General features: G+C 33.8%; 3 protein-coding genes, 4 non-coding genes and 1 pseudogene across 7 annotated transcripts; 6 read left to right on the top strand and 2 right to left on the bottom strand.

The window, feature by feature from the left end:
* Nucleotides 1-1,072: 1,072 nt before the first annotated feature.
* Nucleotides 1,073-7,153, bottom strand: LOC140964471 (uncharacterized). Its single transcript, XM_073424295.1, has 11 exons — nucleotides 6,947-7,153; nucleotides 6,604-6,665; nucleotides 5,866-6,002; nucleotides 5,575-5,633; nucleotides 5,304-5,327; nucleotides 4,857-4,939; nucleotides 4,676-4,740; nucleotides 4,392-4,441; nucleotides 3,779-3,880; nucleotides 1,640-1,699; nucleotides 1,073-1,436 (listed from the first exon to the last, which is right to left on the bottom strand). The coding sequence occupies exons 1-11, from the start codon at nucleotides 6,947-6,949 to the stop codon at nucleotides 1,308-1,310; spliced, it is 774 nt and encodes a 257-aa protein (XP_073280396.1). The 5' UTR covers nucleotides 6,950-7,153; the 3' UTR covers nucleotides 1,073-1,307.
* Nucleotides 7,154-13,535: 6,382 nt separating this feature from the next.
* LOC140964801 (metal tolerance protein 10-like) lies at nucleotides 13,536-16,889 on the top strand. The gene is made up of 6 exons (XM_073424743.1): nucleotides 13,536-13,877; nucleotides 14,208-14,320; nucleotides 15,020-15,265; nucleotides 15,732-15,812; nucleotides 15,956-16,186; nucleotides 16,405-16,889. The coding sequence occupies exons 1-6, from the start codon at nucleotides 13,697-13,699 to the stop codon at nucleotides 16,747-16,749; spliced, it is 1,197 nt and encodes a 398-aa protein (XP_073280844.1). The 5' UTR covers nucleotides 13,536-13,696; the 3' UTR covers nucleotides 16,750-16,889.
* Nucleotides 16,890-17,417: 528 nt separating this feature from the next.
* Nucleotides 17,418-17,508, top strand: LOC140965322 (small nucleolar RNA snoR117). The gene has a single exon (XR_012173017.1). It is a non-coding gene; the product is annotated as a small nucleolar RNA snoR117 (small nucleolar RNA).
* An 80-nt stretch (nucleotides 17,509-17,588) lies between these two features.
* On the top strand, nucleotides 17,589-17,680 carry LOC140965321 (small nucleolar RNA snoR116). The gene has a single exon (XR_012173016.1). It is a non-coding gene; the product is annotated as a small nucleolar RNA snoR116 (small nucleolar RNA).
* A 425-nt stretch (nucleotides 17,681-18,105) lies between these two features.
* Nucleotides 18,106-18,213, top strand: LOC140965315 (small nucleolar RNA snoR69Y). The gene has a single exon (XR_012173011.1). It is a non-coding gene; the product is annotated as a small nucleolar RNA snoR69Y (small nucleolar RNA).
* A 61-nt stretch (nucleotides 18,214-18,274) lies between these two features.
* Nucleotides 18,275-18,358, top strand: LOC140965319 (small nucleolar RNA snoR53Y). The gene has a single exon (XR_012173014.1). It is a non-coding gene; the product is annotated as a small nucleolar RNA snoR53Y (small nucleolar RNA).
* Nucleotides 18,359-19,645: 1,287 nt separating this feature from the next.
* Nucleotides 19,646-20,957, bottom strand: LOC140964641 (uncharacterized; annotated as a pseudogene).
* Nucleotides 20,958-24,732: 3,775 nt separating this feature from the next.
* LOC140964148 (inosine-5'-monophosphate dehydrogenase 2-like) lies at nucleotides 24,733-27,574 on the top strand. The gene is made up of 4 exons (XM_073423692.1): nucleotides 24,733-25,807; nucleotides 26,174-26,353; nucleotides 26,822-27,079; nucleotides 27,246-27,574. The coding sequence occupies exons 1-4, from the start codon at nucleotides 24,800-24,802 to the stop codon at nucleotides 27,300-27,302; spliced, it is 1,503 nt and encodes a 500-aa protein (XP_073279793.1). The 5' UTR covers nucleotides 24,733-24,799; the 3' UTR covers nucleotides 27,303-27,574.
* The last annotated feature ends 5 nt before the right edge of the window (nucleotides 27,575-27,579 follow it).

The raw sequence follows: 27,579 nt of genomic DNA, 5'->3' as shown, positions 1-27,579 counted from the left end.
GCGGTGGCGGTGCCCTGCCAGGTGGTGACTATCACCCAGAGGGTCCACCGGACAGCCCACCTGGTGGGAAGACCCCACAAGAGGGTCCATCTGGTGACGATAGCCCACAAGAGGGCCCGTCGGGGGACCCTTCTGGTGACCAGCAGAACAACCCCTATGACGGCCCACCGAACACTTACAAATGATTTTTTAGGAATTATTTGTCTAGTGCGTCTTTGCATAGAAATATGTTATGTAAAGAAATGATTTTGTAATTAATGTAATAACACTTGTCTTTGGTAATATATTGAATTGAAATATTGAATATCTAATTAATTCACAAAGGGTGAGACTTTGAGTTGTGATTATTCTACCATTTCATACAAAACGAATCTTCAACGTGAATTAAAGCACTTCTGGACGGTGTTTTGATCGATCTTGAGATGACATTTATGAGCCAAGTCTGAGAAAACAATGTGCTCTTGTACTCATAATCACTCGGAATTTGACCAAAATTGTCCGCAACACTGAACATAAACTATTATTTTAAGAGAGATCCTTAGTTATAAATAACATTCGGTTCCTTTATGATTCCAATCAACCACCCGCGAATACCATCAATGTGTAGAACTTTTGCGTAAAAATTGAATAGTTTTGGCATACGTTTATTCTCCCCTTCGTTATCTTGATATAGTACAAAGAAATTGCTAATATAAAATCAGAGAACCAAATATTTCCCTACACACCATAATCCGAAACGTAGTGTTTGCAAATGATTATAGCTTTTTCTTTTACAAACGTTCCAAACTTTTTAAAAGAAAAGTCTATAATAACTTTTTAAAAACATTTGCACAGACTACTTAATTGTGTCAGTTTCTAATGATTCTTAGTTGAGACGAACAATTTATGTTTCTATGTTCAAATATTTTACAGCAATTAGGAAAAATGGTTGACTTATAAAATTAAACTCTTTATGTTATCCAGAAATCCACTCTTTATGTAGCATACATAATTTAATGCGTTAAAATATATTTGGAACATATATACAATACATATGATAGGTATTCAGCAAATGAGTAATAGTAGTCTAATCAACAACAAACGAAATTATTGATTCCGAATAGAAAAGCCAGTATTTGCTTCTGCAACAATGGTGAATCATACAAATTGTCAATCAGAGGAGGGGGGGCCATAAATATTCAATCCACATATGCCTTGATTTACGTACTTTCTTTCCATCCATCATTTTCTTGTTCGGTATCATAGCAAGTTCAAACCATCAATCTCAAAGAAAGGGAGGAATTAATTAGAAGCACACCTAATGAAAGTTACAAGCTCCAATCACACAACTTACCCTTCTGCAATATACCATTTTCCGTCAAGTAGTCAACAAATTCATCGATCAGGTATGGCCAAGCACCTTCAGGGTCATAGTTTGATAATGCAGGATCCACAGTCTGCATTGCATAAATATATTCATTTACTGATAGATTTCATGATCTTGCACAGGAAAGCATAAATAAAAAGATATTTAACAAGAAAATAATGTCCATATGTGCATTCCGATTAGGGTATGGAAGGTCAAATAGATGGTAAGGAAATAGAAAAAGGAAAAAACATAGTTAGAGAGCGACTGCATATTCATTCCATTTGGTTTTACCCTTGCAAATTCCAGCAGCTGGGACCAGGTGTCACGAGAAATTGCTTTGTTATGCCGTGCCTGGACAATTGAAAGAAGGGAAAAAAACAGAAATGTTTGAGAAAGAAATGATAGAACAGGAAACATACCAACTACTTACTTGAGATGTGCATATCATATCTTAATAAAATATTAGAAATGCTCAACAGAGTGGGTTGAATTGGAACCACCACATTAAGCCCACTTCAGAACTGGAACCGGATGGACCAACTCGGATTCGATTCAATCCATTGACAAATTTAGTTTGTATTTTATTATTAGGGAGCTTTATAACAGTCCAATTACATCGAGAATTTATTTATTGCGGATTTTACCCCAAATAAACATAATCACAACCCTAAAAATTTAGGTTAGTTTATAAGTTCCAAATTTTGTAACCTGCATAAGTATTTTATTTTATGGTTTTTAATTATAATCGTTCTAGTTTACGATCAAATAATGTTCAATCAACTTTTATCAAGTGACAAGTGCTACATTTTCCAAATTACAATATCACATGGGCTAATTCACTACAAAACTCAAAACTTGATCGTCCAAAAAAGACAACGAAAATTCACGGTTTGGTTCGAAATTTGGTAAAACCAATAAAATGTGGTTTGGTTTGAATTTTTATCTAAAACCGAACCAAACCGCAGTTGAACACCCCCTTCTCCCACCCACAATCAAAATGTAGTATCGTTATCTTTCCAATTTTTCTCCATTCTTCATCTTTGTTCTCTTCCCCATTTCTTTCATTATTTTCAACATTTCTAGTCTTCTTTTTTTCCCACTCCATTTCTTATAGGGATTTATCATTCACCTCAAAATCAGTATCACCGCGCCAATGTGGTGCCATGCGCAGATTGTCGTGTGCAAGTGTAATCTATGTAAATGCAAATGTATCAATCACTAGTAGTCTAGTACCTTAGTGCTAATACACAATAGTACCTGTGGTTGCTGAATCTGGTTGGTTAAGTGAACCCTCACTATAAGCAAGAACTGATCCAATCTGGTAACTATCTTGATTTGATTGGATTGGATCGGATCGGATCCCAAAACTCAGGTTGAAACTCCTCTCAAAAGAGGAAAACAAACTCAAATTTAAACCGGGTTCAACCAATTGGTAACACTCCCATTCAAACCACTATGAAATGTGTCATTTGGATCGAAAGTCGATATCTAAGAAAAAGGCCATTGGCTAAAGTTCTACACATCCCTATAGAATCTGAGTTCTGATAAAGAGCATCAAGAAATCCAAAGAATAGGCAGCCATCCTGAGAAATTAGACAAAGCTGCTCAAGATTTAACCGATACCGACTCTCTCTCTTATTGAAGAAGCCTTTTGTAAGAAAAAAAAGTTCCTTTCATCAAAACTTCCCCTGTACTACGAACGGGAAGTTATATAACGCTAGGGACTACATAATAGTTAAAGTCATGGAATCTTTTGAGTGGGATCATTAGAAAGAGAGATGGGAAGGGTGAAGTGGTCGACCTCGCACCCATTAATAGCAATACACACACATATCAATGTGAGGAGAGGGGATTCAGATTCACTTATAAACATCATATCCACACAATTGTAGTAAAGTAACAAGACAGCAGTAGGCTGAATGAAAATGATAGAAATAAAAGTGACAGTCAAATCTGTTTGTCCTGTGGTAGAGGAATGAAATTTTAGTATAGTTTGTCAATCCCTCCAGGTGATATGAATGAGAAGAAAATATATCTCCCACATATATCTACCACATAAGTATTCTCCTGACAAGGGCTTTTGTCACCGAGGAATTCATTTGCATTTAACTGCTCAAAATCTCCATTATTTCAAGATTTCAATAATGATCAATTTTTCGTTGCTATAAAACAGATAGAAACCCTATCAAACCGACAATTCCAGAGATTTCAAATCAAAGTGGACTTTCACCATCAGATTTTAAGTTTTAATGTTATATTTTCAATGACTTATCTGTCACTGAGCATCCAATTCTACTTAAATGATACAAAACAACATCTAAAATTGAGTTCTTGCATGTTAGATTTTATCCTCACCAGCATTTACATGGAAACGATTTCAAAAAAATGCAATGCACAGAACATAGAAAATTGAAATTCAGTTTTCTCCACCTGCAAGAACTGGCACCAATGCTCGACTAATGGCCATTGCCTTTCTGCGAATAGTAATTGCCACATTCCAATGGCTGTATCCAATGCCAAAGACTTCTGACCCTGAAACCAAGACATAATATTAGCTAACTAAATGCATCAGAACTGATTACGGAGAGAAAACAAAACATTGAATATGATAATAAACAGGTATTAAGAGAATCATAGGATAAAACATAGTTCAACAAAGTGTCAGACGGATATTCAACTAATTCAGTTCGGAAGAAAAAACCTGCTAATCTTGATGAAATATATCTTGCCAAATAGATAAGAAAATAGTTGGTCCACTGCCACTAATATAACTCGAGATAAAAGTTGCCTTTGCATTAAAATATTTCATCAGAGAAATAGATTTGGAAGATTACGTTCAACATTGCCCCGTCAATTGAAATTCCTAAATTTGATTAAAAAAATAACTTAAAATTAATTCGAGGGATTGAAACCACAAATTTGAATATTAACCAAACAATTAGAGTACATTTGACTTTAAGATTTAAATTAAATTCACAAAATCCTTTCATCCAAATACAACCAAAAAGTACCATTTCACATAATTAAAGCAAATGACATTTACCTGCTCTTTAGCCCAGCCAAATGCGAAGTTATAGATCTCGCGGAACTTCTCTGGACAAATAGAAGCATATATCGAATTTAACAACAGAAAAACAAATTTTTTTCTAAAAAATAATGTTGTAGAGGTCATATATTCTTTTTATAAAATTTCTAGCGCACAACAGATACTAATATAGAATAACTTATTGTTTCCTGTAACTATTTCACAGGGCTTTGGATGTGATATCCCAACACTGAAAGAGAATGAAAAACCTTTGGGACTAATAAAGAACTAAATGCACATACGTTCATCTTTGAGTTCAGAACGCATATACGGTAGTCTTTCTCTGAACTTCTCCAGAGATTCTATCCTGCCAAAGGAAAAGTAAACTTAAAATTATGCTAGACAAAAAGTTCAACTCCATATCAACTTGATAAAGGAAAATTGGAAAAAAAAAAGATAAAAATGTTTTTGACCTTTACTCACCCAAGAGATTGTAATCCACCAATAAACTCCTGCTTTGAGAATTCACACATAGTAGCAGCCTTCATATGCCACGAAAGAACCAACTGCAGTCCAAACGAATATAAACTTATGTCGTGATTGTGGTCCTTCCCACATCGCATCATTTTCAATGTTAAGTTTGTTGTTTACAGATCACTAAACTCGTCTTCTCCCTCCCTTTTGTTCTTGGATGGATTGGTACATAGTTTGGGAATATAAACTTATGTCATGATTAAGCAGCAGTTTGCAGGTCCAAATTTAAGTTTAAAGTGAATTGGGAAAATACTAGTGCAACCCTTTAAAAAATGTTGGCATCTTTATGGTTCCACCTATAACCTACTATCATTGTTTTAACATGTTATTTGATTAAAATGACACACAAATGTTAAATGATACCAGATGTTCAGATAATACAGTTTTAGAACTTACCATAACAATGTCCTGAGGATCAACCTGCCAAATAAAAAAAAACAATCCGCGGAGTATTAATAATGACACTCAATGTCAATCAAAAAATAAAAATGGCACTCATTCGCATAAAAAAATACAAACAAGAGATGAAAATAATGTGATCCAAAAAAATTCCAAGAGGCACAAAAGAAGTCACCAAGGATGTCGGAGGATGCTCGTCCCAGATCTCCGAACAGGAATTACAGAATGATAACCAAAAGACTGTAAAGTGAACAGTTGCTAAATCTACCTGAATATCATTGCACAGGAGAGTGATTCCATCAGCCAATATCATATCAGTAAATGTATCTGCACACCATGATAAACTGTCGTAAGGTTTTAAGCTAAAACGGCAAGAATGTACAAAAGAATTGCTGTACAGTCTAAGAAATTAGACTTCAGATGCTTTCCCAATTCAAAGGAAAACAGAAATCGAGAAGAATGTCGTGAAAATTGAATTTATCAATGAAATAACAAGAAGACAAAGGAGAAAAGTTATGTGCCCTCAGACATTGCATCAACGAGTTCTCAAAAAATAAACCTTTGTATCTATTGTAGAGCTCCTCTAAGTGCCTGGTGTCAGCAAATGACTTGATTTTGGGCTGGCTGTAAAATACATCAAATGCTCCTTCAAGTTGCCAGTCGCTGGACTTCAGAGCCTGGATGGAAACTTTTTCACTGCATCCAAAGCAGATGCAAGTGAAAAACAAGATAAACTGCATCTTAAGAAACCATTCACCAATTCACACTGCCTAAAATACAGAGTTCAGAGAGCCATATCGACCACATCCTACAGCACCAAAAGTACAGTTTCCCAAGTAACTATCAAATCTTTTCACATCTTAACTTTTTAGATCAGTGTAACAAAAGGCTCTTAAATAGACTTTTTACAAAACTATAAAATAGTATTCGGAGTATTTTAATACTTACAGACCAAAGAAGATATCCTGCATAAAACATTCATAATATTTATCATATAGAGCAAATTTGTCTATTTGAGCTAACATATAGAAGTTTTTCACATCCAAAATTCCATCAGCATACATGATAAGCTAGAACATGGCCCAAAAAAGTTCGAAAAAAACTGCTCATCAATCAACTTTATATGCTACCAAAAAAATTGAAAAACTGAAAAGATTTTGGAGTTTTCTAGAATTAAGAGCAAGAACAAACAAGGGATAGCCAAATTAGCACCATCAACTGCCCACACAAAACCCATCAAACATACATAAACACTTGAGAGCGAAAAAATTGACAAAAAAAGGAATCTGCAAGACACCTGGACCCTGTAATAGTCATGAACTGCTGCACTTTGTCACGTTGTCCTCTACCCAACTTGTGCTGCATGCAAAAAAAACACCTCCGATAATCAATTCACATGACCAAAGGTCGGTCGCTAGTTTTAGCCAAATATTTGGAACAGGACATATGCACATAAAACAAAGTACTGATGAGTTAATGACAACAAAATCAAGGATAACAACCCCCGATCATATGCAAGTAAGACGCATATTCAGCTGGAAATCAGCGGACTTCAAAAAACTTAAGCGAATTAAAGAAAACCCCAACAACAAATTCGCATGTGCCGATGGTCAGAAAACGAACTTCTTATAATCACTGACCATGGTGAGATCGTAGATAAACCCTGGAAATCGAGATTCGGTCGAATTGTTTCAGAATAACAGGGGAAAGGAACCTAGGGTTTTGATTGGTTGTGCAATCACTATTCACTAGGATTCCTAACTCCCCTGTCGGCTTCCCTTCTCCTTTTGTTATTGTTTCTGATATTTTTTAGAGCATAGTTTCCCTCTTGCACGACCACACCACACAAAACGCTACTCTGACGTCATCCGATGGGGGTTGCGTTAATTTACAGTTATACCCTTGAACTTATCGGATATCAATTGTGTGCCCTATTTGAGTGGGCTATATACCCGTGAAATACTTGGATTGTTTTCTGTTTTTGTTCTTTTCAAAAAAGTTTATTCGACGGGCCCAATTTATGAAATATACAGAAATTTACAAAAATGTTTGATTTAAACAAAAAAAAAATCTCAAGTTTGAAAGGATATATTTGACTTATAAAATTATATGAAATATAAGCTTTAAATAACTAACATATTATTAATTATTAATAAACAACGGGACGAGTTTGGTTAAATCCGGATCCACCCGCCTCAATTTAGATCATCGGAGGGTAACAAAAAAATAATAATTTAATTTTTTTCATTTTAAATAAAAAAAATTATGTCAATTCTAAAACACTAAGGTATAGTTTGGTACATATGATAATATAAAAATGTGATATATAATATAAGGATAAGTTAAGGATAAATATGATGTAGGATATTATATTTAATGTTTGGTATGATTTTAATAAGAGTGATTAAATTTATATATTAGATTGTAATGACAAAATTAACCTTCTCATAATAAATTTTATAATTTCAAAATTGTTGTTTGAGTTCATATTTTTTATCTGTTCATGCGCCGATAGTGCTTGCATGATTTATTTATTTTTACCTAATTTTATATATTATATAATAAGATAATTGATTGATTTTGTTAGTCAAGTCAAATATCAATTTTTAAGGTCAATCGAATGATACTAATAATTTTATTGAGATTTATAAAAATTATTTATATAATTATATCAAATTCATTTATATAATTATCATATTATATAATATATAAAAATAAATAAACATATTTATTTGATTTTAATTTCTACGTACTAGCATATATTTATAAAAATCATTTATAAATTGAGGATAATTAAGTCATTTGTAGTGTATTTTATCATTAAATTAAAATTATCACACCTAATAGAAGGACATTTTATCATTCTAAATAATTATTTATCAAGGGATCATAGGCTTTTTAAAAAGGTACCAAATATGGGATAAGAAAGATTATTTATCAATCATTCTGTTATCCCATGTACCAAACTATGCCTAAGCTAAAAATATAGATTAAGATATACATTATTCAATAAATAAAAAATATAAATAGATCTTTAATAATTTACGTACATGCATATGTATATGTATGTTTATATTGCAAGCGGGTCTAAGTGAGTTCGTTGAATCCTTGGACCAGCCCTGGACCGGCTTGACCATATCTAAGCATGTCCCGTCGGAGCGAGTTTAATCTTAGCTCATTGTCATCTCTAAGTGAGTGATTTGATTTGATAAATTTATTTAGTTGATGAATTTCAAATTACATTGGTATTGGATGTATTTGAAATTAACGACTATTATTATTGAAATTATATAACTTGATATGAAGTGAATTTAAAAGTCAATACAATTTTGTTCTTCCAAGCATTAAACTAATTTGAAATCTATTATCTCAAATTCTTCAATTCAAGTACGACCTAATAATTTCATTCCGAATATCATAAGAACTAAATTCTAGAATAAGATATAAACTTATAAATCACTATTAAAAACTTGTAAAATATTTAAGATTATTTCAGTCAATCAATCGCTTACATGGTCTTAGGTATGTCCAATTTCAACTTAAAAAGATACCACTCTCTTTGAACAAGCGAGACACGAAGATAACCACTTCTCAATGAACTTGTTAATAATTTTTCACATTGAGCAGGGATTTGTGATTTTAGTGCTTGCTAAACGATTTTTCGTCCGAAATCAAATACAAATCTGCTTCCGAAAATACTAAATTTGAGTTTTTTTTTTTTTTGCTATATTTTATCTTTTACATCTTAATTTGTGTGAATTAATGTTCGTGTTTTTGTTTTATTCTTGTTTTAGTTGGGCTTAAACACGAGGTAAAGGCAAAATGATTTTTATTTGTGATGCAGCGACATAAACATTTTTCACTGAAAAAATCTGATTTTATTTCAGATGATAGGAAGAAAACCACGATTTCATATGATAGTATTACTTAAACTCTTATTTTTTCTAAACTTTTATATGAGAATTACTTAAGTCGAAAATTAATTTATAAAGTCAATTTCAATTTTTATAATAAAACAAGTAAAGGTCATGGTTGAAGAAAGATTTTGACGACGTGTCAGATATCACTACGACCAGGATATTTTTCTTATCAACTTGTTAAATAGCCGCCTATCATGAATATAAGATGACGGCTAATTCTATCCACATCCCACACGCATGAGCTACCGTCAAATCATANAATCATATATTGAACGTGATGAAATATATAAAAATTATATATGCATTAGATGAGTGATATCTCAACGTTGACCCAGTTGATGAACGACATATCAAAATATCTATTCATGTATGTATTTACTTAAGGTTGACATATTCGTCAATTCGTAACGTTCGTTGATTTGTGTTTTGTTTTTATATCTAGAAAATAAACCAAAAAAATTATATTTGTATAATAGTCATATTTGGGATGGTTCTCCCCAGTACAAAACTTTATTTATTAAATAAATATAAAATAAATATAGCTATCTTGATTGAATTTTATACGAACATCAAATAAATGTAATGGTTCATATCAACTTCAAACTAAATGAAACTCAACTGATAAATCTTAAAAATCGGAATTCATAATTCAATCTATTTAACAAGTGTTTGTAATCAATAAAAATTAGTTTTTTATTTTTATTTTTTATTTTTAAAAAAATCAATTTGTTCCAATTATGTATGTGTTTATTAATTTCAATATCATATAAATTAACTCAATCCACTATAGTCTTCAGGCCCTGGACTGAGCATCAGTCATTACTTTCGGTGACAAGAATTTCCTCTTTTTTTCCTTCTTCCGACTTTTCATTGAATAGACTAATTTATTGTTGCACAATTATATTTCAAATTATTTATTATTTTGTTTATATTTTAAAAAAATCCGAAAAACCAATAAGTAGGGACATAAAATCATTAGCTTTCTCTTAATAAAACTTCCACATCTATATTATTATTGTTATTATATATTAAATCATTATTATTTTAATGTATTGATTCGCTATCTGTACCTAGGACTGGAAAAATATATCGAAATATCGTACCGAAAAAATACCGAAATTACCGAAAAAATCAAGATACCGAAAATTTCATACCGTACCGAAATTTTCGGTATCGGTAAGTAAATATTTTTTTTTCGATATTTCGGTATAATTTTTTTAATTTTTTTAAAAAATTTAAGTTCGGTATACCGAAAAAGTGTCGGTATACCGAAAATATTTGTCGGTATACCGACAAAATTTTCGGTGTCGGTACGGTATCCGGTATGAACTTTTTCATATCGAAAATTCGGTATACCGAATTTCCGGTATCGGTATCGATATGAAAAAATTCCATACCGATATTTACGGTACGGTATACGGTACCGTAGTTCGGTACGGCCACCCCTATCTGTACCTAAATTTGAAATATTGTTTCCCATCTGACAAGTACATATTATATGTTGTATCAAACATTACATATTTCTTATTTTTAGTTTTTTAAATTGAGTAGATATCTTGTGAGACGGTCTCACAAATCTTTATCTGTGAGACGGGTCAAACCTACCGATATTCAAAATAAAAAAGTAATACTCTTAGCATAAAAAGTAATATTTTTTCATGGATGACCCAAATAAGAGATCTGTCTCATAAAATACGACTCGTGATACCGTATCACACAAGTTTTTGCTTTTTAATTTTGTTTTCAAATACTACTTATTTATTTATTTATTTTTGTCTATTTTTCTCGATCTATAAAAAATTTAATTACTTTTTAAAAACATTTAATATATTATAGAACTTGAAAAAGTTACATGCAAATTGGTGCATTGAATAACACAATGATATTTAACCACCCAAAATAAAGCCACCACGAACACATGGTGGTTGTCCAACGTGTAGTCACTATATATAATCCACCAACTTATCAACTTGGGTTTTTTTTAAAAACAATTTAATTTTTAAAATTAATTTCAAAAATAATTTTAAAAAAAAATTGTGCAAAAATACCTCAATCCGCGTTTACGAAGCGCGGACGCTGTTCACGTGGAACAGCGTCCGCGATTCGTAAGCACGGACGGTGTCGCGACGGAATATTTAGCGACGGAATATATATCAAAACCGTCGCTAAAATTGAATCAGCGACGGTTCCAAAACTTATTACCTGATTCAATTTTAGCGACAGTTTTGATATATATTCCGTCGCGACACCGAAGCGCGGATTGAGGTATTTTTGCACAAGTTTTTTTTTTAAAATTATTTTTGAAATTAATTTTAAGAATTAAATTATTTTTAAAAAAAACCCCAACTTAGACTTATATATATCTACCTATATTTTAATTTGTTCCAATCTTTATTCTTCAAAACGTTGAGTAAAAGAGTAGTCCACATGACTGAAATAGAGAAAAAGGACTTGATATTTTCAAAATGTAGTTGGACACAGATGGAAAACGATATATGTCATGTGTTTTGATTCTTTTCCTGTCCACCCAGTTGAAGGATATCGTTGCAGATTTGAAACGAAAATGTTATATGTATAAATTGAGTTATAAAATATATTCGAAACTACAAAATTTGAAAAAAATAATTCAAAAATACATTTATGATATATAGTTTTGTCTTTTCAAATATATTTTGAAATCAATGTGTAACTCCTGTTGTACATGTAGCATTATCCAATTTGCGATGTATCGCCTAATTAACATAAAATCTAATATGTCTATTAAAATTATGCGTTACCAGAGTATCATAGTCATTTTTTTCTTTCAAAATGAACATATATTAAAGAAATGTATGTGTGTATATGTGTGTGTGTATATATGTATATATAAACATATTTTATTTATAAATATTTACACATATTTAACGACAAATAAAATGTAACAAGTGTTTTTCTCGTTATAACTAATACTAAATTAACGGTGATCTAGGTAGGGGTAAGCAAGATTTCGGTTACATTAAATCGAATTAATCGAGTGAACCGAGCCAATTCGGAATTCGATTTGGTTATTTCAGAAATTCAGTTTTCAAATTAAAAAAAAAATCAATTATATCGGTCAATTCGGTTCGGTTAAAATTTTGAAATCTATATAATAAATACTCTTATTTAATAAATTTTTGATTTTATGTTTTTATGCATTTATGTATACTGTAGTGTTCAAGAAAAATTACATATATAATTAAAGTTAAATCAAAATTTTTTTTTTAAACCAATCGTGACCAAATTAATCGATTTTAATTCGGTTCGGTTTTCATCGGTTATGAAAATTAATTCTGTTGGTTCGATTATGGCTAAATATTTCTGTCGGTTCGGTTAAGACATCGACCGAACTGACCAAATGATCACCCCTAGATCTAGGGAACAATAAATGATGAGATCAAAATTTGGCAATATTTAATTGTTTGTTAATCATATTTTTTGATTCCCGAAGAATCCCATGTCGCCATGATCTTGTTAGTTTGTCCTTTTGGTTGGGTTACAATTGTTATGATATATCGAAAGTAAAGCTATGCAGGTTTTCAAGCTTATCTAAGTGGATTGATCACCGCAATCTCCAATAACATAACGGGTAATACAAAGGCCATTGTGCACCTCGCGAAAGTGGAAATCGTTCTGTGATGCAACTTTCTACCCAAGTGCACGGACGACCCCTCTGGTCTCCCACATTGTTTGAATTATTTGTTTTTTTTTCCTTTACGAGTGATCTGTATTGAAACATTTTTTAAAAATTAAAAAAGGCAAAATATATAGTATATAAAATTAATAACATTTAAGATTTTGTGTTTTTAACGTGTAAAACCCAACAGAGAGGATAAACACATGCATAAGTTCTTATAACACACTAGTGCATATTTTTTATATTTTATTTGATTTATATTTAAATGAAGATCAAAATATAATTATAAGAAATAGTGAGAGACTACACTGTAATTTTGATATATAAATTAAAAAATAAATTGAAAAATAAAAAAATAAAAAAATGATCTCAGTAAAAATTAAATGTATAACATAAACCTAAACAAATAATGACTTTATCCGCTGAACTACATATAAATTGTATTAAAATTTTAACATTTTATTAATATATATCATTATTAAAACAGACCATGATACCAAAGTTAGTTATTCGAAATATCTCAGACTTATAGAATAATATTGATGAGTGGAACTGAAATGTGTGTGATTTTTAAAAATGAATGATGTATTAATTATGACGTGGAATTAAAAATAATAAACGTAAAATGGACCCACCCTGGGTTTCCATCCAACTATTTAGAACCACATGCAAATCCCACACGGCATAATCTTCCCTCGTGTCCCTCCCACGCCTATTTCAAGGCAAAAAGTGAATGAAGGTTCCGGGGAAGTTTACAACTCCCTCACCGCATAACCGTAAACATTGCATATCACATTTATCATTTCCACACAAAAATGACGAGTGGCACTGGCGTCGGCGGCGGCGAGAGTTGCAAGGCTGAGTTACTCGGCTCGTCGGAAACTGACGTTGAGCAGTCGTCATGGAGGCTCAACATTAATGAATTTCGGATGCCGGAGCGCTGTTCCGATCACTGTCACCAGTCGTTCAGTCTCAGACGCCTGCTCCGCGGAAAAAGTATGTTAAGATGGATTCTGTGTTGACGTGTGAATGTTCGTCTATACACTGAACTTGAAAACCGTTGTATCTCGAGAAATTGGATTAATTTTGTTTACGGTGACGTTTATGCCGGAGATGAGTGTAACGGAGATAGTTGAATACTTGATTTTCTGAATCGTAGTGGGCGAAACCATTAATACATGTGTTCTGAAGAGTATATACGCGATTCTCTAACTTTTGAGTTCTTGTTATTTTTGGTGTGTGTTGAATGTTGTATTACACAGAGGATATTTATATTTGTATATCAGATATGATGAGAACCACTCCTGACTCCACTTTTTTTTCAAGTGAAACAAGGAAAAATTGCTGAATATTACAAGAAGCAGGAGAGACTCTTAGAAGGATTCAACGAAATGGAGACCATGCATGAAGTAGGTGGTTTACCAGATGCTCTGACAGAGGTTAGTTTGGAGTCTGGTATGATTCTGCATTTCGTTTTAAAGAAACAACATCAGTTATCACGAGGGAAACTGCGATAATTGAGGAAAGTCGTAATCTTGATGTCATAATTTTGAAGCCCAGGCATATTGCGATAAAGAGAGAGCAGAGGAAAAGAAAGATAACGAACAAGAAGATAACCAACAAAAATATCAGTTTATCAGATTATATGGTTACTCATTAATAATAAATGCATTGTAACATAATATTTAGTTCTGCAGAAATTCCCAATCTCTTCTCTCTTTGATTCCTGAATTCTCTAGGAGGTTAGCTTCCTCAAATAAGCATTGTATCATACTACATGCGAGTCTGTAACTAACCGAGTTTGGTTCGACATTCCAAAACATTCAATACAAAGTTCATCATCCCAATTCGTACAATGTATGACAATAATGGAAACACTAAGATACACTTTGGCAAGTCCCTTTCTTATAAATCTATGTAAGTAAAGAATACGGTGTATAAGTTGGCCTAGGGAAAGAGTCTTAGTTAGTCGCAGGCTCGCAGCATAACATTTGAGGAGCATTTTGGAGGCAGAGAAGTGTTGAATCATGATATTTTTTAAGTTTTAAATAGCTAATACTCTTCTGATGGTGATTAAGGACTTTATAATAGATAAAGTATATTTGCATCTTTATTTTTTATTCTTCCATTTTTACCAGGTTGAAATGAAAGCACTAGCCAGGAGTGAGAGGATGGCAATTCATATCTCCAACATAGCCAATTTATTCCTTTTTCTTGCAAAAGTATATGCTTCAATTGAGAGCAGATCCTTGGCTGTCATCGCGTCAACCATGGATTCTTTCCTAGATCTGTTATCGGGGCTGATTCTGTGGTTCACTTCTCATGCAATGAAAAATCCAAACCAGTATCACTACCCAATAGGAAAGAAACGGATGCAACCAGTGGTAAGCCTTCACATGGTATCCTTCTTTATAAAAATTAGATAACGGAGCTTATTATGATCCGGTTATAAGGATGACTAGTCATTTGCATATTATTTCGACTTTATTATAGACTTTCTAATGACAAATAGATGATATGCGTACATCCAGAGCATGCCATTTATTTTTACTTATTTTATATTTACATTGGCTTGTTGATCAAACTTATCTGCATTTCAATTTGCATGCGCGGGATGAACTAGGGAAATGGTTCATTCTGGTTTTAGATGAGAATTCACGTTTAGCCCTTTATCATATCTTTGATATTAAATTGCTGATTATATTTGGATTTGGCTGTCTCAGGAACTGGTAAAACAATAGGTTGAAGTTTGTACATTTTTTCCGGTCAAGGTGTCCATGCTAGTAATACTTCGTGAGAGAAAGTGCTTTAGCTCAATTTTTCTGAGCTGACCAAGTATATTACTTGCAGGGAATTATTGTTTTTGCATCCGTAATGGCAACTCTTGGATTGCAAATTATACTGGAATCTGTCCGGCAAATCATCGCTAAGGTATTTACATCTGATTCTACTCATTTTTTCGATAGCTTGATCAATTATGCAATTATCCTACATAAGCATGTTTATATTCTACTGTGAAGTTTCCATTTATATTGTCGTTTTCCTCTAACAATTTACTTTTCCTAATTTTGCAGTCTGGTCCAAAGATGGACCATAAGAAGGAGATGTGGATGATAGGGATCATGGTTTCTGTGACTATTGTGAAGTTTTTTCTTATGCTTTATTGCCGCAGATTCAAGAATGAAATCGTTGGAGCCTACGCGCAAGATCATTTCTTTGATGTCATCACCAACTCAATTGGACTAATAACGGCTGTTTTGGCATTCCGATTCTTCTGGTGGATTGACCCAACTGGTGCCATAATTGTGAGTCTATCGCTTGTAACTCGAGAAATGGAAAATCAGAGTCTTCCATATCTGTCATGTTTTTAAACAATGCATGTCTTAGTTGACTTTGAGAAAATTGTCCATATGATAGGTTTCTATTATATCTTCAATACAGTTTATAGTGACTGTTGGATTAAGAGATCCTAGAGTGCATGACATACTCTTTTTTTGTGAAAACGTTTCTTTCTATATCACAGATAGCAATTTATACAATCAACACATGGGCGAAAACTGTTGTTGAAAACGTATGGTCTTTGATTGGAAGAACCGCTCCGCCAGATTTTCTTGCAAAACTAACATATCTCATATGGAACCATCACAAAGAGATCAAGCACATCGATACCGTGAGAGCGTACACATTTGGTTGCCATTACTTTGTGGAGGTCGACATTGTGTTGCCAGAGGACATGCTGTTGAGTCAAGCCCACAATATTGGTGAAACATTACAAGAAAAGTTCGAACAACTTCCTGAGGTTGAAAGAGCTTTTGTTCATATAGACTTTGAGTTTACTCATAGGCCAGAACACAAGAACAAAGTATGACATTGGCAATAACAGCCGGACATTCCTGTTAACTAGAAATCGGTTTGATGCTTCAGGGTTGGTTAGCTCAGGAACATTAAGGACAAACTGTATTAAATAGCTTTTCTGATTTTAACTTAGTATGCTTTTTCTTCTGTGTATTCGTGACATTTAGATATATTATTTACTTGTATTTGCTGCCAAATTACCTATGTTACTGTCGTTTGACGTGATGAGCGAATCAAAGCGATAATCGATCAATCGAACAAACTGCATTGAAAGCAATCTATCCCAAGTTTCACCTGAAAGACATGGTGATTTCGAGCATGAAAGTGAATGATAGGTGCAACAAAGGCAGAAGCAGAGAAATTTGTTGTTTCTCATCTGTGATAATTATTAATTTATCAAACTANAAATCATACTTCAAAAAACGAATCTCGTTAAGAAAATTGGACCAAAGAAGGATCAGAAATGAAAAAATCATACTTCAAAAAACAAATCTCGTTTAGAAAATTGGACCAAACAAGGATAGGCACAGGCCCACAGCCCACTTAACAGGGGCATCTCTGCAAATTGCTGCAAAAATTAGGGTTTCGCTGTGTGCATATATAGGACTCCCTTACACACGGCTCCAATTCCTTCCTCCCACAATCGTTCCGTCATAATTCACATCTCCATACGAGATAGGAGGCCATTGATGCAGAATAATTGTCCGTACCATCTGAAGATCTTCTCGTAAGATTTTTCTGATGTGTATTCTAAATCTAGTTCCTGAGGTCTCCCTCTCAGTATTGTCATTTTTCACAGTTTTTTTTGTCTGCAAATTTTGGTTCTTGTTTGTATTCCGATGATAAAGTAAGAGGCGGTGATGTCTGAAAGTATACCATCAAACGATGAAAGCTCTGGTATTTGGGCTTGTTGACGCAAATATCAATCATTACTCGTTGAGCCTTTGATTTGCTTTGTGCTTTCGATTTCATTTTGGTTTTCGAGATTCAGGCAACACATTAGAGTCACTGATGCACTCGATTCTTATATGGTGTTTTCAGCGCTTTACGTTGCCGATAAGAATGTTATTTTTGTGCTGAGATTCTGACAGTGGCTTCTTTTCGGTGGAGCCACTGCATTCAGACGCACTTACATTCAATCTTCGTCAACTTGAGATTATTTATTCTCTCTTTTTCGATGAATTTCTGGAATATAATTCGAAGTTCGTCGGCGAAATTCCGGATGCAGATTTTGATTATCGCCTTCCGGTACCGATAGCCCAGTTTGAATAAATCTAACAAACCCTTCCCCTGATTTAGTTGATAGAAGAGGATAGTATCATATACCATTCCCGCGATTCAAATTTTCTTTTGAGAATAATCGGAAAAGGGTGTTTGCAGTGATGACTTGATTTGAATCCCAGCTCATTACGAGACCTTCTTTGTGCAAGGTCAGGGAACATACTATTTTCTCACATCTTAATCTGAGCTCCACGCCTTTTCTCGATCTATTTATTCATTTTTCTCAAGAACTATGCAATTGTGATGTGTATCACCGTGTTCCTTGTGATTTTTTGACTACTGTCAACCATGCTAATTCTGATCTTTCACCATGATTGAAAATTAGAATCTCTGAAGGAACAATTTTATTTTGTTCTGTATTTTCTGTAATTTTTTTAACAACCCCTAGGGTATCAAATAATAGTCTTACTGAAACTCAAATGGTTTTAAAATAACTTGAATATTCGTCCATCTAGCACCGTCAATGCCAATATGGACGAATCTCAATTTCATGTTATTGTAATGAAATTTTTTTATTTAAAAAAATGATATTTTTAATTTTGTTAAACTGATTTATGCAAAATAATCATCATATAAACGTTGTAAACTTCGTAACTTTGATTATTCTATTTATATGTGGCGGCAAGATCACAAGATTGGTGATGGGAAATGGACGATGTTTAGTTCTCAATATGCACAGATGAATGTTCTATGTATACAAATATTTATTTCAAAAAATAGATTGATTTGAATTTGCAATCTCGGGGGATTTTAATGAACTTATTGAGTGATTTAAAAGGGTTTTTTTTTAATATACTGATATTATAATCTTAACAATTTATGGTTAATGAGATTAATTTTATAATAATTTTAAATTTGTTGCTAGTGTTAAGATTTTAGTGCAAATATTATGAGATATGATTGGAATGAAAAATCGTTTTATATGCAATGAATTAAGTTTTTAAAAATCGTTTTAAAGCAAAAGAAAAAAGAGTATTTATTATTTTGGCCTTTGATATCAAAATTTTTTGAGCTCGACTCGACTTCTAAATTCAGACGGTCCTCCTACGTCTTGTGGATGTGGCAGAATTGTAATAGCTTTCTGTAAGGACTTTAAACTACATAAATGACCATATTTTCTCATGAACAAAGTCGTCACTCGTCAGCCCCTAGAATTCTGACAGGATGGCCATATGTTTCAGCGGCAAGTTTGCTATCCAAGCGGTTTAGGTCATCTCTAATCCAAAATTCTATTTTAAAATAATTCTACTTTAAAATAGTGCAATTTCTGCATCAAATATTATATTCATTCCAATCCATCTATTTCAAATTTTATTCTAAAAAGAATATTCTCAGAATATTTTTTTAAAAAATATATTTAAATTATTTTTTATTAATTATTAAATATATATTTTTAATTTTATTAATATAATTATAAGTATCGTTTAATATTTATTTAAATTTTTTAATAATTATTAAAAATTTATTTAATTGTTTAATATTATACGAATTGAAACATAAATTATTTAAATGGATAAAATATAATAATACATGACTTTGAATTAAAAAAACATAATACAAATACATGACATTAAATTAAAAAATACATTACAAATACAATTTCAAATATTTGAATGATCATATTCATCCTATAAATGATCAATCAAAGCATTTCGTAATGCAAAGTGGGCGTCTTTGTCTTTTATTTTTTTATATCGAGCGAGTATTTCTTGAAATCTCATATGTTCATTGACAACAATTTCTACCACTGCAGTCGGTGCTTCCCTCGCATCTTGAATTGGTGCACTAAGATCACGTTCATCTTCGTTGTGCATTATAATGCATGCTTTCAATTATATCATGCAAATGACTTTTCTTCCAACCACGGGCGGGAGATGTCACATTTGCAAATCGTGATTGAAGAACGCTAAATGCACGCTCCACATCTTTCCTGCATGACTCTTGTTTCATCGCAAAATACTGCTTCTTTGGACCACGCGGATCATGGATAGTCTGCACAATAGTTGACCATTTCGGATAAATACTATCAGCTAGATAATATCCAGTATCATATTCTTTGCTTCCAATATTGTAATGAGCTGGAGAAGCAATTCCTTGTGCAAGATTGGAAAATAGACTGGACGATTCTAAAACATTTATATCATTATTGGTTCCGGGCATACCAAAATATGCATGCCATACCCAAAGATCATAATCAGCCACCGCTTCTAAAATGATTGTTGGAGAACCACTACGTCCTGCATATTGTCCCGCCCAAGCCGTGGGGCAATTTTTCCACCTCCAATGCATACAGTCGAGACCACCCAACATTCCAGGAAAACCTCGTTGTTTGCCAATATAGAGTAGTCTAGCAACATCATTGGCCGTAGGTGATCTCAAGTACTACTCAGCAAAAACTTCCACTATAGCTCGACAAAAGCGTTGCATACACTGAATTGCAGTCGATTCTCCTATTTGGATGTATTCATCAGTAGCATCTGCAGGTAAGGCATATGCTAGCATTCTCAATGCAGCAGTTGCTTTTTGATTAGTCGACAGCCCGAGCCGTCCCAAACTATCACTTCGTTGTATGAAATAAACATCGTGATTCTGTATAACATCTACTATCCGAATGAAAAGATTCCGAGACATTCGAAATCGTCTACGGAACATTGCTTCATTATATACTGGATTTTCAGCAAAATAGTCGTTAAACAACTTACGATCAGCAATTTCACGGTCGCGTCGAATGAATATGCGACCCGGAATTGAACCTCCATGTGTGACTTCTTTTTCTTGTTGGATGATGTAGGAAGCAACCAAATTTTGTTCTCGAGATATAGTTGTCAGTATTGCATTGCTTCTGTTTTGGAGATTTTCGAAGAATTGAATATCATCTTCATTATCTGACAATGAATATGAGCTAGACGATATTGCATGAAATTGAAAAGTTGGATTCATTTTTGTGATATGAAGAATGCAAGATTTATGTGTTAGTAGGATAATACAATCCACATTATATAATGGTAGATTTGGAACGGTAGATGGATTTGGAACGGGAGGTGCATTTGGAACGGTAGGTGAATTTGGAATGGTAGGTGAATGTGGAGCGGTAATTGGATTTCGAAGGGAAGGGGGATTTGGAATTCGTCGGTAAATGGATTTAGAAGGGTAGGTGTATTTGGAATGGTAGATGAATTTAGAATCGTAGATGAATTTGGAACGATAATTGGATTTGGAAGGGTAGCTGGATGTGGAACGGTAGGTGAATTTGGATGGTTATGTGCATTTTGAACGGTAGATGAATTTGGAATGGTTAGGTGCATTTGGAACGGTAGGTGAATTTGGAAAGTTATGTGTATTTGGAACGGTAGATGAATTTAGAATGGTAGGTGAATTTGGAGCGGTAATTGGATTTCGAAGGGTAGGTGGATTTGGAATTCATCGGTAATTGGATTTCGAAGGGTAGGTGTATTTGGAATGGTAGATGAATTTAGAATGGTAGATGAATTTGGAACGATAATTGGATTTGGAAGGGTAGCTGGATTTGGAACGGTAGGTGAATTTGGATGGTTATGTGCATTTTGAACGGTAGATGAATTTGGAATGGTTAGGTGCATTTGGAACGGTAGGTGAATTTGGAATGGTAGGTGAATTCGGAAGGTTAGGTGCATTCGTAACGGTAGGTGAATCGGTAGGTGCATTTGGACCGGTAGGTGCATTTGAAATGGTAGATGGAATTTCTACTATAAATATACTCTTGATTGTTTGAATGAATTATCAAACATTACAAATCATACTCCAAATAATATATTTCTTCAAAGAAAAACAATGGACTCCAGTAGCCGAACATCTAACTACTCTATCGAAGAAGATAAGCTATTATGTCATGTTTATCTTGACGTCTCGCAAAATCCTATCATCGGTATAAACCAATCCAAAGATCGATTTTGGAGTCATATTGAAGAAGCTTTCAATGGCAGCAGATCGAATAACATGCAAGAACGCAATAGAAGATCAATGCAATGTCGCATGCAAGTTATCCTCCGTGCTGTTAGAAAATTATGTGGCTGTGTAAGCATAATTGAAAAGCTGAAGCCGAGTGGCGCATCCGAGGAAGATATTGTAAGTCTTTAGTTTTAAAATATTCTAGATACGCTAACGTTATTTTTATACGGGTTGGATATTTTTGTGCAGTTGAACCGAGCAAAAGACTTAATGATGCAAGATAAAAATTTCAGTCGAGGATTCAAATTCGATCATGTGTGGCCTATCATGAAAGATTTGGAGAAATTTTAGGCCAACGACAGTACACCGATACCACTATCAAAACAACATGTCACAAATTTGGATTCGTCACAATCAGATAATCAAGAACCGGAATCTCCAATGTCAGGTTCTCAAGGAATAAATTCGTTTTCAATTAATTTAAGTAGTGATGAAAATGCATGTGGAACTCCATCTCAGCGACCACTTGGAGTGAAAAAATCCAAATTAAAGAAAAAAAGAGAAGAAAATGTATCAAATTTAATTTCTACGATGAAGGAAGGTCATCGCGATCTTATCAATATACTACAAAAGAAAGCTACCGATATTCAACAAAATTATGATATTAAGCTGTTAATGTTGCAAAATGAACAAAAAAAACTAGAAATTTGTCAACAACAAATAGCATTGGCTGCATTTCAAGAGGAGAATAAAATTTTGTACATGGATCTGACCACAATTGGTGATCCAGAAATGCGTCAAATGGTTCAAAATGAAAGAGCAAGAATTATGCAGAAAAGAGAGGAAGAACGTCGTCAACGTGAAGGCAACACATTTGGAAAATATTTTGGTGATTTTGGAGGATCTGGATCTGGATCTGGATCAGGACTTGATTTTCCAGATTATTGATAATTTAGTTTGATTCTCTTTTATTTAATTTAGTTTGATTCTCTTTTATTATCCTTGCACTTAAATTAAATGTATTTGATTTCATTTTTTATTTTAATCGTGTGTTTGAATGTTTAAATATTATTCAATAAATTTGTGTATTCGATTATGTTATTTACAGTAATGATTTACATTAACCTTTCAATTTATAGATTAATATGTTAATCAAATAAATTTCAATTATTAATACTAACAAAATATTTTTTTATTTAATATATTAATTAAATGCTTTTAAATCATTTAAAATATATTAAAGAATTCATATATTATTTATTAAATTAATCATAATTTAAAATTAATAAAAAAGTAAATAAAAAAAATTTTAAAAAAATACAACACCCTGCGTCAAATTTTGACGCAGGGTGCCTCCTGCGTCAAATTTGACGCAGGAGATGTGGGGCGCTATTTTGGATTCCAAAATAGCGCCCCGGTTGGAGAACACCGGGACTTGAAAATAGCGTGAAACGCTATTTTCAAGTNTCGATACCGATACCAGAAATTCGGTATATCGCATATTCAGTATACCGAATTTTCGATATGAAAAAATTCATATCGGATACATATCGACATCGAATTTTTTTTTAGTATACCGAACTTAAATTTTTAAAAAAAATAATAAAAAAATTATTTTCGGTATTTCGGTCCGAAAAAAATAATTACGTATCGATATCGATACCGAAAATTTCGGTACGGTATCATATCGTACCGAAATTTTCGGTATATAGATTTTTTCGGTAATTTCGGTATTTTTTCGGTACGGTATTTCGGTATATTTTCCCAGCCCTACATATATGTAAGAATAAATATAGATTGTTGAAGATGAATTTCTATACATGATGTCCCAAAGCAGGTTAAATTTAATGGGGTTTTATTCATGAGATTTGTTATAAAGGCACAAAACAATATATTAACCAGAAAACAAACCTACAAATTCACGTTATCACCCATATCAAACAAGGCCTAAGAGGCCACTGACCTCTAGGTCATGTGGCATCATCTCTCCCACATATGGGAGAGGTCTTGGGTTCTATGCCCAACACTAACAATCCCTCACTACTTGTCAAAAAAAAAAAAAAACAAGGCTTAAGAGTAATGCCCTATAGTTAGGTCAAACCTTACCCAATTATGGCAAAAAGAGCTTGATTTTCTATTAGTCTTGCGTCCAACTACAAGTATCATAATAAACATTACCATACGCTCAGAATTTCTTTTTAATTTTTTGATCGGAGAATACATTTTGTTATTCATATTTTCTAAAAAAATATGGTATGCTTAGGGCTCTTGGGTAAACAATAGACATTCTGTCGGAAATTCTTGTCATGTTTCGAAATGAAGCTGTCAACCATTAACCAAGTAAAATAATTTGAAAAATTCTTATCGAGCATTAATTATAACAAGAGCATATCTAAATATTCAAAATTTCATATCTTAATTGAGTTTTTAAGAAATTGCTCGAATTTTACGAAAGCGAAGATGTCAAATTTTATATCTATTCTTAGGTTTCTTAACAATTATTATATGAAATAAATAATAGGAGAAAATGAGTTGAAATCAATATCCTATTCCAAATGATGAGTACAAGATAGTATTTTGTGTATGGAAATAAAAAAAAAAATTCAAGAATTTAGAAATTGGTTAGCTAATGATTTGATGCACGATATCTACCCGTGCCATTTTCCTTTACGTTAGGGAATATCCGAATCACCAATGATCATCTGAATTTTGTACATTTCCCTCCAATCTCAACTGTATATTTACATTGTCTGCCTCGGCGAAATATCTTCTATAATTAGTACCCTATTTATTTATTTATTATTATTATTTATTTATTTAATAAGAAACTATTAAAACTTATCGATCGGCGGCGGATGGACGGCGCTCACGTACTTGACGATGGCTTCCCGGCGGCGAGGCTTTTCAGCCAGGGCTACTCCTATACATACGACGACGTAATCTTCCTACCACACTACATCGACTTCCCGACTGAGGCAGTTTCTCTCTCCACCAAGCTAAGCCGCCACGTGGCTCTCGCCACCCCATGCGTCGCCTCACCGATGGACACCGTAACCGAGTCATCCATGGCTGCTGCCATGGCTTCTCTTGGCGCCATCGGTTTTATCCATTCCAACAACGCCGCTTCACACCAAGCATCACTGGTTAGCCTCGCGAAATCGCATAAAATCCCATTCAATCACGATCTTGTCTTTAAATCACCGGCAGATTCGATTTTATCGTCGGGGGAATTTCTTTCTGCTCCTTGCATTTTCGTGACGGAGTCGGGGGCTCAAAACTCGAAATTATTAGGAACGGTTCAGAAGTCTGACTGGGATAGATTACCTGACAAGGAAACAAGGATTTTGGACTACATGAGAAATATTCCGGTCTCACTTCCAGCTAATTACAGTTTTGAGGATGTTGCAGGATATTTAGCAAAAAATGAGCTCGAATTTGTGCCTTTGGTGAGAGGTGATGGGGAAAAGGGAGAAGAAATCGTTAATTTAGTCACCAGTGATGACATCGAGAGGATCAGGGGATTTCCAAAGTTGGGGTTGCCTTCTCTGGGTTCTGATGGGGAGTTTCTAGTTGGTGCTTCAATTGGGACTAGGGATTCCGATAAAGAGAGATTGGAGCATTTGGTGAAGGCGGGGGTTAATGTGGTGGTGCTTGATAGTTCTCAAGGGAATTCGATTTATCAAATTGAGATGATAAAGTATGCCAAGAAGATGTACCCCGACTTGGATTTGATTGGTGGGAATGTGGTGACTGCTTACCAAGCACAAAACTTGATTCAGGCTGGTGTGGATGGCCTGAGAGTTGGAATGGGATCAGGTTCAATTTGTACCACTCAAGAAGTATGTGCTGTTGGTCGTGGACAGGTAATGATACGCCTTTGAATTGAGCACATTGGATATAGTCCTGTTTGAATAAGCTGATACTGCTGGTTGGCAATGCCAATGTGACCCTTTATGGATATTATCAATACAGAAAGAAACAATTTTTATCTCATAAAACTGCTTTTAGAAGCCAACTTTTCTCGGATCTGCTAATAAATTCATACAGAATTGCCTTGCGAATAAAAAATCAGCTGAAAAAGATGTATTGTATAAAAATTTTCCTAGAACCGATTATGTAGCATGTAAATTTTATTTGAATTGTGATTTATTTGAGTCGTGGAGTTGGAAAGAATTTAGTGTTTTACTGTTCTTGAGATGTGAATTGAAGTGTGATTTTTTTTTTTTCAGGCTACGGCTGTCTACAAGGTTGCATCACTTGCTGCACAGAATGGTGTGCCTGTGATAGCTGATGGCGGCATCTCAAATTCTGGGCATATTGTTAAAGCTTTGACCCTTGGAGCATCTACCGTAATGATGGGGAGCTTTTTGGCCGGGAGCAACGAAGCTCCTGGAACTTATGAGTATCAGGTTCTCACGGACCTTCACATTAATTTTAACTTTTCTTGTTCCCGAGTCTGAACTTTTCTGTGCTCTATTTCTCTTTTCCTTTTTCAATTTTTCCTGTCTATTAAAAATATCTGGAAATGATGATATAGCAATTTTTCCTTTTTCAATTTTTCCAGAAAAAGCAAGTTGTTCAACAATGTGTGCATAATCGTTGTCTCTGCATCCATGAGCTTTAACTGCTGATTTTTCGGGAATTTACCTTTCTTTACGTTGAGCTATCTTGTTATATTTTGCAATTGTGGTTCAAAATTTCTTTCTTAAAACTTCTTGTGATGGTTTAGGTTGACAGGATTTCCATCAATCATAATCACGTGCTAATCCTTTTCACTATTTTTTTTGTGGGTATGATTTTGATTGTTTATAGAACATTCGGTAAACACAGATGTTATATGTATATTTGTTAACAATGTTCGCATTTGACAAGAACAGGGTGGCCGTCGAGTCAAAAAGTATCGAGGCATGGGATCCCTAGAAGCAATGACAAAGGGAAGCGATGCTCGATATCTTGGTGATAAAGCTAAGTTGAAGATTGCCCAAGGAGTTGTTGGTGCTGTGGCAGATAAAGGTTCTATATTGAAGTTCATACCCTATACCATGCAGGCAGTGAAGCAGGGTTTCCAGGATCTTGGTGCTTCCTCCCTGCAATCCGCGCATGACCTGCTTAGATCCGGTGTGCTGAGGCTAGAGGTTTGTTTAATCCTTTGAATTGATTTTGATCGTTCACTTATGTTGCCAACTTTGGCCAAGTGAGGATTTTTCTTGATATGTATGATAAATCCTCTCGTATCAGGATAATCTGTAACTCATGGTTCGTGAACCTTGTTAAACCTATTGTTTCTTTCTCCTTGTTCAGGTAAGGACTGGAGCTGCACAAGTTGAAGGTGGAATTCATGGATTGGTCTCTTATTAAAAGAAATCATTCTAAAATGATTTTTTTAGTTCTGTTTCCTTCGAAGCCGTATGCTGCCGCGCACCGCAGAAAATTTACTGGCATTGGCATAGTCTAATGACGACAAGGCGTCTCTAGTTTCATCTCAAAAACCAGACAACTAGCCAATGACCGTGTGTCGTCGAAGTTACGGTGATCTAGATTACGTCTGTTTTATGGTCCTCCAGTTTCCAGTCCAGAATAATCGTTGGTTATAGTTATTATAAAATCCTTTATTATCGCATTTTCATTTATCTTA

Source organism: Primulina huaijiensis, chromosome 18, assembly GCF_012295235.1.
Source record: "Primulina huaijiensis isolate GDHJ02 chromosome 18, ASM1229523v2, whole genome shotgun sequence".
Classification (NCBI taxonomy): domain Eukaryota; kingdom Viridiplantae; phylum Streptophyta; class Magnoliopsida; order Lamiales; family Gesneriaceae; genus Primulina; species Primulina huaijiensis.
Note: the sequence above shows the minus strand (reverse complement) of the source record. Positions and strands in the feature narration are given on the sequence as shown.

Excerpts from the sequence above, each read along its gene's own strand:
- LOC140964148 (XM_073423692.1), top strand. The coding sequence starts at position 24,800 with ATGGACGGCGCTCACGTACTTGACGATGGCTTCCCGGCGGCGAGGCTT. Across the intron at positions 25,808-26,173 it reads GTGCTGTTGGTCGTGGACAG|GCTACGGCTGTCTACAAGGT; the intron begins GTAATGATACGC and ends TTTTTTTTTCAG. Across the intron at positions 26,354-26,821 it reads CTGGAACTTATGAGTATCAG|GGTGGCCGTCGAGTCAAAAA; the intron begins GTTCTCACGGAC and ends TGACAAGAACAG.
- LOC140964801 (XM_073424743.1), top strand. The coding sequence starts at position 13,697 with ATGACGAGTGGCACTGGCGTCGGCGGCGGCGAGAGTTGCAAGGCTGAG. Across the intron at positions 13,878-14,207 it reads ACGCCTGCTCCGCGGAAAAA|TGAAACAAGGAAAAATTGCT; the intron begins GTATGTTAAGAT and ends TTTTTTTTCAAG. Across the intron at positions 15,813-15,955 it reads TCCGGCAAATCATCGCTAAG|TCTGGTCCAAAGATGGACCA; the intron begins GTATTTACATCT and ends CTAATTTTGCAG.
- LOC140964471 (XM_073424295.1), bottom strand. Across the intron at positions 1,700-3,778 it reads ATTGGTGCCAGTTCTTGCAG|GCACGGCATAACAAAGCAAT; the intron begins GTGGAGAAAACT and ends TCAATTGTCCAG. Across the intron at positions 1,437-1,639 it reads AGCTGCTGGAATTTGCAAGG|ACTGTGGATCCTGCATTATC; the intron begins GTAAAACCAAAT and ends TATGCAATGCAG.